At 49.9% G+C, this 11,796-nt stretch overlaps 1 protein-coding gene across 2 annotated transcripts in view; it reads left to right on the forward strand.

The window, feature by feature from the left end:
- AATF (apoptosis antagonizing transcription factor) overlaps positions 1–8,302 on the forward strand; it is a 99,281-nt gene extending 90,979 nt beyond the window's left edge. For both annotated transcript variants that reach the window (XM_028109160.2, XM_088028358.1), the window contains one exon: positions 8,144–8,302. In XM_028109160.2, coding sequence (XP_027964961.1) covers positions 8,144–8,207 — 64 coding nt within the window. In that variant the 3' untranslated portion in view covers positions 8,208–8,302. The remainder of the gene's footprint in view (positions 1–8,143) is intronic.
- Positions 8,303–11,796: the final 3,494 nt, after the last annotated feature.

The following is an 11,796-nucleotide window of genomic DNA, read 5'->3' on the forward strand; positions in this document are numbered from 1 at the left end:
TTGCGGACACCTAGAGGCTGCAGGGTCCCGGTTGCTACTCCTGAGGAAAGTTGACGTGGCAGGTGTCTGGGACAAGCCTTTTTTTCCCCCCAAATTTCCGATTTACAGAGAAGAGGAAGAAGTTCTTTGAAGGACCCTACTAAAAATCAAAAAAGATTGACAGATGGAGGGCATCAGTTTTTTTTTTTTTTAAGATTTTATTTATTTATTTGACAGAGAGGGAGACACAGCGAGAGAGGGAACACAAGCAGAGAGAGTTGGGAGAGGGAGAAGCAGGCTTCCCGGTGAGCAGGGAGCCCGATGCGGGGCTCGATCCCAGCACCCTGGGATGGAGCCCGATGCGGGGCTCGATCACAGCACCCTGGGATTATGACCTGAGCCAAAGGCAGACGCTTAACGACTGAGCCACCCAGGCACTGCAGAGGGCATCAGTTTTCATTCTATCAATTAATATAAGTAAACTGTCCAAGCCAGAGCTCTGTCTCAGGGTGTATTTTATTTTTGAATCAGAAAATGTGGTATCGATACCTATAACTTTGGAGCTTCCTGCCATTAAGCACCTAAGTGTGGGACGTGAATGACAGAGAATTTGCTGCCATTATTAAGAGACGGTAGTTCAGGTGACAGCCAGCGTAGTCTTGCAGGGCCAGGGTCACATTGCCTAGGTGAGGGCATCGGAGCCTGGCCTGGAGATTGTTAGAGCCGAGAGCATGGATGAGGTTGCCAGGGGAGGGTGGGAGAGGCGAGAGAGGAGGGCCAAGAACAGAAGCTGGGAGAAGGTCTACACTCCTAACCAGGAGGAATATGAAAAAGACAAAGAGGGAGGAGGAGCAAAGGAGAACCCAAGAGCCTTGCGCCCCAGGGCGGAGAGTGTCAGGACTTGGGGGTCAGCAGCTAGGAGCCTGGCCCTGGGGCCCGCTGGTACCTTCCACCCTGCCCTCAGGACAGCCGCAGTGGGGTTGGTGCCGGGTGTTTCTGTGCTCTGTGGTCGCTGCTTTTGTTTGGAGTGATACTGGGCTCCTAGTTAAACAAGTCCTCCCGCTGATTACCAGGAGTACTAGAAAGCCTTGCTGAAACTCTGAGGGTTGCCAGTAAACACGCTCACTAATTTCCGTGTGTTCTGACCCCCAAAAGTAGGAGTTAAACTGGAGCTGAGACATGCAGCACATGCCGCCCCCCAGGCCCTGGGTCGCTGGGCAGCAGCCTTGATAGGGACACAAACGTAACTCGCGTGTCAGTCTCCCCTTCAGTGCGGCTGGAGGAAGTGATTCACGTCTAAGCAGTGAAGCATCCCCGGGCTTTTAACAGGAGCTGTGAGAGGAGCTGCTGTTTGAACAAGGAGCTTCATCTTCCTGAAGCCAGCAGTCACCAAACCGTAAACACAACACCGGCCAACTCTATTGCCAGGATCGCGGGGGCCTGCCGTTAATATTAAACATCTCCAGCAAGGCAGAGAGCTCTGCAGCCCAGCCACAGAATAAAAATAAATAAAAATAAAGAGAAAACCCGCTAAAAGCGGTGAGATGATTTGTCGTCTTTCCTGAGCGAGGCCATTTGTCTTCTCTCGCATCAAATCTGTTATAAAACAGTCAAACTGTGAAAGTGGAAATCATCCCAGGAATATGGAATATTAATGCACAGGAAAGGAGGCCACGTCCCTTTTGTCTAGAGTGCCAGTGTGGTCCCCCATCCCCGGCCACCACGACCCTTTTTTTTTTTTTGCTAATCCACCAAGGTAAATTATTTTTCTTTAGAAGAATTTGAAAGACTCAAAGCTAGCAGTAGGGATGACAGAAGTTTCAAATATTTTTTGTCCTTTGTTCAAGCGAAGTGAGTGTAGCTGACTTGGGAACCAGGAAGGAGCCCGAGCGAGGAACCCTGTGCCGATTCGGCCCTCATTCCGTCTCTCCCTGGCCCTCTTCCCTCTCCTTCCTTTCCCGAGCCTTTCAGTTCCTTTGTTTGGGCCCTCAACCTGCTTCTCTGAACATTTATAAATCTTGAGTCTGTCTGATCTTTGGGAGTCAGGCCAGAGGCCACGTGTCACCATCTGTAATTTAAAGCTGCGGGGCTAAAAGCATTTGCAGAGGTTTGAAGGACCTAGTTCTGACCCGACCAAAAGAGCGAAATGGAACAGACGTTCTAGAATCTCCTTCAAGCACGGGGAGGATGATGATGAGAGCAGACACACTAGGTAATTTATGGGCGCAGTTTGCTGGGAACCACACCGCGGCCCAAGTCCTGAGAACCGCGTCGTGTACTGCCACCTCGTGGCGGGTTCGGGCGGCTGCGTGGAGACCTGCCTTGTCTCCAGATTTAGGTAATTAGCGGTGGATGTGGGCATCCTTGGAGTCCTGTCTGCTACTTTGCTAACTTGATCCTGTTAAGAAATAAGTCCTAGGTAAGAGAAGGTTGCTTTCTTTTCTTTTTACCTCACTTCTTAGGTGTGTGTGTGTGTGTGTGTGTGTGTGTGTGTGTGTGTGTGTGTGTGTGTGTGTTTGTTGGTTTTTGGTCTGGAAGTGTGAGATTTCAGGAAAGGAGGCTGTGATCCACTTTTTGTTGCCGGGGGATGTTGGGAGGAGAGCGAGGGAGAGTTAAGTGCTGACCTCCTGGCTACCTTCAGGAATCCTAAGTTTTCTACTGTCATAATTTATGTACGTTGTCCTAAGAGCCGCATGTGTCTCTTCACTTGGCTCGCGTCCCTAACAATCCAGTCTTGGAGACAGGTTCCAGCACATGTCTCTGCCTCAGTCCTGTGACGTGCTAGGGTTTACCCTCCACCGCGGCCCCCAAAGAGCACAGGGCAATTGCTTGCCATGTGGATCGATATATTTCCCCTGTTAGGTCACAGAAGCATTTCTCACACACCTTTCTCTCACCTGTAAAGTCACTGGTACAGAGTAGGATGGATCTGGGTCAGAGGAAGCAGAAGGAATGAAAGATTAAAGGAAGGTACCATTTTGTGTCTCATGTTTTGGGGAGCTGACCGCAAAGCATTCAGAGGGTCGGGGTCTGGAGGATCCCTTTGTTTGGGGTCACTGGTATGTGTCAGGCAGTAATTGGCAAGACATCTTGTTCAGTCGCTATTAGGAAGAGATCCGAAGCTCCGTGAAGGCAGGGGAGGTGTGTGCTGAGAACGGCGGAGGGAAGAGAGCCCCGTTCTGCCCACTTTGGACCAACGAGGCCGCGCCAGGCGTGTCAGGATTGGCGTGGAAGGCGTGGGGGCCTGGGCGTTGGGGCATCTCAGAGCTTCGTCCTAGCAGGGAGGAACGGTTTCTCTTCACCTGGCGAAGAACAGGTGTGGTTAGGGGAGGACCTCAAATCACTGAAATGCTGCCGCAGGGAAGAGCATTCGGGGGCTCCGGAGGACCAGGGGCCCGTGGGTGGCGGTCACAGGACGGCGGAGTTGGGTTCAGCGTGAGGAGGAGCTTCTGCTGTCGTCTGGCCCTCGCAGCCTTCCACGGAGCGTGCCAAGGGTCACGCGGGCACGCACACAGGTGGTGCGCACGGAGCAGGGGCCCACCGCTCAGGCCACTGCACCCCATGGCTCCCTCAGCTGCAGTACTGTGAGTCCCTTCAGAGGAATCAGGTCATAAATAAGCCGAATCCTAACACACACACACACACACACACACACACACACACACACACACACACACACACACACTCTGTCTTTATGGAAAATGGCTGCTAATCCATGATCATTTTTTTTCCAGAAACAGGTTTATGATAATATAGTAAAAATATTAAATTAGAAAATGCCTCACTAAGGGTTATAAAACCTTACTACACTAGAGATAGGTAATTATCCCCTCTACAGCCTAAATGACAGTTTAAAAGAAATAAAAATGTTAGTGCTCATTACTTGCTTTTGTAGGTTGCAATAAAGGGTAAGTTAAATTTTAATTCAAGGAAGGGCCCCTGCTATCGACCTTCTACCTTAGGTCCAAGTCTTGTTAATTACTCTGTAGGTTATTCTCCTGCATGATACGAACATTAATACATTTTCCACAGTGGACGTTCCCACTGGCCAGTGAGGCAGGGAGTGTGGGGCAAGGGTAAGAGTGGGGAAGGCGTTTCAGCTCAGTGATTCAGATCTTGATTCTTGAAGTGATAGGGAGCAGGAATTAAGGTTTTTTTTTCTTTTTAAACCAAGTTCATTATGCATAGCCTTAAGGGGACCTCAAGTATTAAACTATACACTTACCCTAGAGAATCAGATGGAGACAAGGTTAACCTGAAGGATTGATAGTCGAGCTTCTCTGCATGGCTAAATCCTGGTTAGGAAAGATGCTGCAGGGGAAAATGTTCCGTGTGGCAGAAGGCAGCCTGACCCTCTGTCCCGTGGTGCCTTTTTATTACCCAGTTTTATTTTTAGTTTTGTTTTCCTTGGGATGGGGAAAGGGATATGGACAGATTCCTTTTCTTTGAAGATGCCTTTCCCTTTCCCTCAGCCCTGGCACCATGTCACATGCGTGTGTGCATGTGAGGGAGACGCAGTGCTCCCCAGCCCTGAGTCTTCACGCTGGGGTGTGCAGAGACTTCCCCAAGGGGAAAGGACCACACACATTTTTTGGGAATTGATTTCCAGATGTGTGCTCTTTGCCCAAGTGGGGCAGCTGGAGAGTGCACCTGGGCCGGGGCTGGGGTCTCTGGTCTCGCCTGTCACGGTGGTCCCCCCACCTGCGCAGCCCGCTGCGCCCCTCCTCTCTCTGACATGGAGGGTCCCCCCCCCCCACCGCCCGCCCCGCCAGGGCGCTGAGCAGGAGCGCGCCTCATGGCACTGACGCGGGGATTGAGAACTGGTAACAAGGCCCCGTGGCTTGGAGGGTTCCAGGGCTTTATTTCCAACAAAGCTGCGGGACAGCCTGATTGAGCTGTCAGCTGGCACATCACTAAAACCAATTTTTGGTGGCAGATCACTATGTGATTTTGGGGGGCATGTACAGAAGGAATCAAAAGAATTTGGGGACACTGCTGTCACAAAACTCCCCTGTCCCCATCTGCTTGTTTACGTGATGAGGTTTCTCTGTGCTTGCGTCTGCAAACACCGACAGACAGGAGTAGCCTGGATGCTGAGCGCTCTTTCATTCCGGTGATAAATGCTGTTCACCACGGGTATGTGACAGGCCCCATCCATATCACGAAGACATGCCGTTCCAGTAACGTTTTACACACTTACATGTAATAAATTTTCACCAAAATTATAATACATTTTATTATATTGTTGTTGTATATGTCGATTGTGTCCTAATAATAATTGTGTAATAATGACACAATCCAGAAGTACTTTTTTAATTACTTAGAGCCTTATGGCGTCAAGAAATGAAAATATTTTCATTTCAACTTCTGAAATTTCAAAAAGTGTTTCAATTTACATATTTTTTGTGGCCAAGAAGTATAATAGGGTGATCAATAAAAGACTTTCAAGCATAAAACAATTAGAACAAAAATCTGTAGAGAAAAATCAAATGGAAATACGAGTTTAAAAAGGAGAGAACGCTGTAAAGTTTCCAAGTTTAAGAGTATGTTTATGTGTTATTTAAATGAATGATGATGGGTATCAAGTCAGTCTGGCACGTACTTTCCACTGGGTGCTTTGCAAAAGAAATGTGCGAGTTTTATTCCAAAAGGTAGGGTTCACAAGATTCTGGTAATTATGTCCTTTGTGACTATTAAATTTATTGAGAAAAATTCCATGTGTGAGGGGGCTGCGTGGTTCTGTAGAACTCTTGCAGGAGGAGGGCAGACAGACCCCCACACCATAGAGCCTCTGCGGGGAAGGATGCGCCAGGGCTGCGCTGAGCAGAGCAGTTGGTGCCAGGGGGCTTCATCTTGGTGGTGCCCCGGGGGGTGTGCGTGCCCCGTTGGGGCTGAGAAACAGAGTGGGGCGGGGGGGGGATGGGAAAGTCAGTTCGGGGCCACCACCTTATTCCTGGTCAGCGATGGTGATACTGGAATCGGGGGGCGGGGGGACGGGGAGTTTGAGATGCTGTGAGGGTAGAGCCGGTCACTGAGGAAGGCCCCGAGCTGCAATGACATTGGAGGTTTTACACTGGAATCATCCCTTCCTCTTCATGTCTCTCTCTCTCTGTCTCAAACTGTTTTAAGATCCCAGACCCCTCAGCCTTCCAGGTTGCTTTGCCACAAACAGCTGCATATGTTTGTCAGCTTTGTCCACCTGAGTGTGAAATGATGTTCTATCAAAACATGGGTTTCAGCGTTTCACTCGGTGCTCCTGACGTGTGTCTCCGCTGTGGCCAGTAACTGGCGCGGGGCCAGGCTCCCGAGACGGCGCTCACAGGCGGTCCCGACACGATCCCAGCCGGCGAGCGGGGCCCTCTCATCGGCCCGAGCAGCCTTAAGGCCAGACCGCCCTTTCTGCCCTGGCCCCTCTAGCCCCTTCGTGCCGTTTCAGTTCGTGTGTGGAAATGACCGGAGAGACTTGTGCTTATGGGCAAATGGGCCATGGGAGCTCCTGGGAAGCCTGTGCGGGCCCCGCTGTCCTGCGGGTGATGGAGCTGATCTGGTAGCCACTGCCTCTGGAAGTGAGGCCAGGCCGCCTGCCCCTCGTCTGCATCCTGGTCAGAGACGCCTTCCGCCCAGCCTGTGCTCGCGGGCTGGCCCCAGCGGGCGGGCAGGTGTGCACGGCCAGGGACCAAAGGGAAGAGTGCAGCTCCCAGCTCCTGGTGAGGCTGTGGCCCTTGTCTTGAGGCCGCCAAGCTGGTCCATGGTTCAGGGGCGGCTGCTGGCGAATTCTTAGGTCACATCCCTGCCATAGTACAGGAGACCTGCCGTCTCCCCCTCCCCCGCCCCCAGCACCCCTGTGCCAGCCCTGCGCTCCCCGGCACGATAGGGTCAGGCTGCATTTGGGGCTACTGCAGTTTCTTCTTTAGGATCTTTCCTTTTTTAGACTTAATAGGCTGTCTTTATTGCTGGACTTTCTAATGATGGAACCTCTGTTCCTGCGCACCACCCTCTCGGGATGACTTCAAACACAGACTCGTAAGTTTTTGTGTTGAAGTCTTGTTAAACCAAAATAGCTGTTTGAAGGGTGGTGGTTTAGTGTTTTGTTCTGTTTGGAGAGTCAGATTTGCTGAAGATGGCTCTCAGGTGGGTTTTTCTTAGCCAGGATGGCGGGCTGTCTTTTTGGGTTAGATCTTGAAAGTATGAAACAGCAGGCACAGCTTTCCCGTGGGGTCATTCTGTGGCTGGCACATGACTGTACCCTGCACACCCGGCCTCTGTCCGTGAGGGTCAGTGGCCTGACCTTCATGCAGAGGCAGCTGTGGGTCGCCTGCCCCAGCCGGCCGTGTTTCCTCCGTGGCTCACCACCCTCCTCACATCTCCACAGGGAGAACCTGTGCTCTGAGCACAGAGGACCATGTTTGGGAGCTCCGGTGACGAGGACAGGAGAGACCCCAGCCCACCCCTTTTTGCATTTCCAGGCCTTGACAGAGGACTTCAGTTGGGTGGGGGTGTATGTGTGTCGCATTTCACAGCAGAAACAGAGGTTGGAAGAGATACTTTATTTTCAGGGACCCAAGACCCTGGCCTACTATCATTTTCTAATCAAAGCCCCGCTCTAGAAATAAATTAGCGAATCGAATTATTTATTAGATTGAAACTAGATAAAAGGGGCCAGGGGAGTGGGGGAGAACCTTGGTCCTACCACCAAACAGCTGCACATGTGGTAGTAATTGGAATCTTGTTGCTGGGTCATTTTCATTGTTTTTCAAGTACTGCCAAGTCCAAGAAAATGAATAAAAACTAAATCATATCCCCCTACATCCCATGTCTGATTGAATCCTCGTCATGCGGTGGTCTCATACATCCTATTAAAATATTCAATCTTGTTTTCTTACTTGAAGAGCCTGTCTGTAAAGGGCAAACTTATAGAAAACTCATTCCCTGAAGACAGGTATCCAGCCACACCGGACTATTTACATATTTTACTATTTGATTGGCTGCTTCTAGTTTCTTCCTTGCTTTGTATCTGTGAGTAAGGGCTGTGGGATGCATTTTTAATGACACGGCTATGTTGGCCATTGAAGAAACTGAGGGGGCATTTCCCGGCTTCTCAGTTCTTGTTGAACCTTGAAAAGGGAACCAGTGTGTTTACCGGTTTGTTTTGTTTGTCTTCTAGGACCGAGTTGTATCGATCTCTTTTTGGGCAGCTCCGCCCTCCTGACGAAGGCCAAAGGGACTGACCGCACCCGCGGCTCTTGCTGCAGGCCCGAGGCAGAGCCTCTGGACCCACGGACCCACCGTGCATCGCCTCGGCCAGCCTCAAATGCAGGAAGCCGCCGGCCCACGGCTTTGGGCTAGTTGGGGAGTCCTGGGAAGGTGTGGGGTTCAGAGCACGTGCCTAATAAGTCCCGGGAAGCCTAGAATCAAGTGTGCATGTCCCCCATGCTTCAGTCTGCTGGGGACCCGCGCTCCACACTCGTTCACCATCACAAATAAACCATGTTCTTACGGCCACTGCCGTGTGCATGTGATGTCTTAAGCAGCATGGAGTAAGTCGGCTTAGAGCTCTGGTAGGGGGACAGGTTTGTGGGGAGGGTTTTCACTTTCTAGTCACACAGACTCCTCTCACGATATAAAGTTCACAGAAGCCAGGATGCTGCTTGCTGGGCGGATCATGTTTGGCGATGGATCATGGCTCCGAGGAGCAGGGAATCCCCAGAAACCTCTGAACCGTGCCCAGGAGACTCTATAACTTGGAGGCATTTGCCTATGTGTCGCAAATAACAGATCCCTGACTTCTTTCTCATTTCCTCTTTTCGCCCCCATAGATTCTTCCAGAGTCCTTTTCCATTCTCACCATTCCTAAATCACTTTATTGAGATGAGCTCTGGTGTAAATCTAGCAGGGGGAAATGATTCACTTGTTTTTCATCCAGAGGTCAAAAGCTGGAAATTAAATCCCCATAAGGGGGATTTATTGGCCTGCTGTGGTCAATATGCAATGAAGATTATCTTGCATAAGTAATGTGTGCGTCCCGGTGTTTGCGACGGACCAGGCCCGGCTCCTTTGCCCACATCTTTATGTAGAGCTGTGGAATTCGAGAAGAAACGTGCATTCAGTTGTGGTGCATAACTAGTCACTGTTGTTAACGTCAGGTTCCAATACTGTTTTGAAATGTCAGAACCAAGTGACAGATTTGGGTGCCCAGGAATCCCGCATGTCACACTGCTGGCGTCTGGGTGGGGACCACGCACCGTGCCTGCAGGCTGGGCTCCTGCACATAGTATGGGCATCAGAGTGCCTGCTGAGCTCAGGATGGGGTGGGCGGGGCCGGGGAGGGTTTCCACCTCACGTTAATTGGACCTTGGTACGTGATGATTTGTTTCTTTGGTCTCAGTAGTTACCTCTTGGGCTTGACTGTCAGGGAAATGTTGAATTTTCGGTGTGTCTCCAGTTACCCAGAAGATCAACAGGAATAGAGTTCCCCCACATTTACTCCCTTCAGAATGATCACTTTTTAAAAATAGAGAACATCCAGTCCTGTCTACCTACCCTGAGGAGCCCGGATCGTGCACGTTAGAACAGCAGTAAGTAACCTCCCAATACCGGACTTCCGGGGAGGCTGACGCTGACCTCTGTTTCCTAAAGAGATGGCATCTTTGTCACAGTCACTGGTGACATGATGAAGAAAAAGATTTTAAACAGGTACTTCAAGATATTTGGAGTCCAACGTGTTTAATTAAAATGAATTAAAATCAGGAGAGATGAGAAAGGACAGAATTTTCAGTAAAGAGAGGCTTGCATTTTAAAATTCAGAAGACCACCCTCCTTCCAGCCAAGAATAAATTGGAAACTATTTTAATTGACACGGATACTGCAATTCAACTGTTACTAGAAAGACAGATTAGTTGATTGATTTGCATTTTAATAAAACTAATACTTTACATTTTGGTAGCTAATGCTGATTTTCAAATGAGGTGAGAACTGTTATCACGAGTTTCAGTCCAGGGCCCTTTTTCAGTGTTGACTGAAGCATTCCTCCCTTTTGTGTGGAGTTTGCTTATTTTCTTTTTGCCCAGCTGACTACTGCACGCACGACACCCATAAGCCACAGACCTTGGAGCGCTCACCAGAACAGCGAGGCCGAGCTGCTCCCAGCGGGGCCCGCTGCCTGCTGGTTGGGTTTGCGCCCCTGCCAGGGCTGGGAAGCAGGCAGTGGGCCCCTCCCCTCACGACAGCAGACGGAGGCTGCTTTCTTGCCTTACATTATTTTACACCAACAACTAACTACAGAAAAGTAGAAGGGACAAGTAAGTCTCGGCCGATACCCTACCACCCGGAAATAGCCACCTCTCGGTATTCACAGTTCTGTACTCCAGAGCCGTCTTTCCTATATGGGCACCACCGGGTAGAGTGGTCCCCTCTTCTCCCTGGGGGGCAGCTTGGGGGGGGTGGGGGGAGCCTTAGTTTTTACTTCAGACTATTTGAAGTTTTCTACTCTTTCAAAAAAACAATGAAAACTATCCATGCGGCCACACCTCCCCGTCCACATAACACACACACACCCCCCAGTTGGGAACCAGTGGTAGGTACATAGTATCCTGCGTGTTAATATTAATAGTACAGTAAAAGAGGGGCATGTGACTCTGGATCTCGGGGTTGTGAGTTCGAGCCCCACGTTGGGTATAGAGATTACTTAAAATCTTTAGGGGCACCTGGGTGGCTCAATTGGTTAAGCGTCCAATTCCGGATTTCAGCTCAGTTCAGGATCTCAGGGTCCTGGGATCAAAGCCCCGTGTCAGTCTCTGTGCCCAGCAGGGGCTCTTCTTGAGATTCTCTCTTCCTCTCCCTCTGCCCTCCTCCCACTTGCACTCTCTCTCTCAAATATATCTTTTAAAAAAATTAAAAAATCTTAAAATAGTACAGTAAAAGATTATTTTCATGTTTTTACAGATACCTTTTAAGTCATTTAATTGCTAATTAATAATTCCATTTGGGGCTGTATCTTCAGCACTTAGTCAAATCCCCTGTAGTTGAACATTTAATTGTTAACAATTATTTGCCATTATGAATAATGTTACTGTCCAATATTTGTACATAAACTCATTTATTGTCTTTTGGAAATAACTTTTTTCAGGGCGCCTGGGTGGTTCAGTTGGTTAAGCGTCTGCCTTTGGCTCAGGTCATGATCCCAGGGTCCTGGGATCGAGCCCCATGTCAGGCGCCCGCTTCCCTCTGCCCCTCCCCCACTTGTGTGCATGCTCTCTCCCTCAAATAAATAAAATCTTTAAAAAGAACAAATTTTTTTCCTCATCATACATTTTTAGGAGTAAAGTGAACCAAGGGAAAATAAAGTCCAACTATTTGAGAGGCTCTTTGTTCGTATTATGGAGGCTTATTTTAGCACCCTGTTCACTGCTCACTCGCTATAGGCCGGGCCATTCCCCAACAAAGGGTGTGGAGAGGCAGAGAGGAGACTGGCCTAGGAGCCTGATCCTGGGGTTTATTTCTTGCCCCCCAGGGAACCCTGCAAATTGGCATCCTCCTCTGGGAGGATTAAAGAGCTGCTGCCTATAATGTGTTTGGAGAGGCTCCCATGAAAGATGGTGGATAAATAGAAAGTGATACCATCATCTCCCTCCTCGGCCCCCATATCTTTTTTCTGGCTGCTGGACTGCATATAATTTGCTCTCCACTCTCCCCTCCAGCTTTCAGGTTCTTGCTGCTTTCAGGGTCTTCATCCTGGGGACCCCTCGGTGTGGGTTTCCCTCACCTCCCTCGGCTGTGCGTTCATCCCCGCTACTCTGTCCGGCCCTTGGTGGGTCCACG

This window comes from Eumetopias jubatus, unplaced genomic scaffold (assembly GCF_037043125.1).
Source record: "Eumetopias jubatus isolate StellerSeaLion01/CBP00866 unplaced genomic scaffold, mEumJub1_p1.0 scaffold_10, whole genome shotgun sequence".
In the NCBI taxonomy this organism is placed as follows: domain Eukaryota; kingdom Metazoa; phylum Chordata; class Mammalia; order Carnivora; family Otariidae; genus Eumetopias; species Eumetopias jubatus.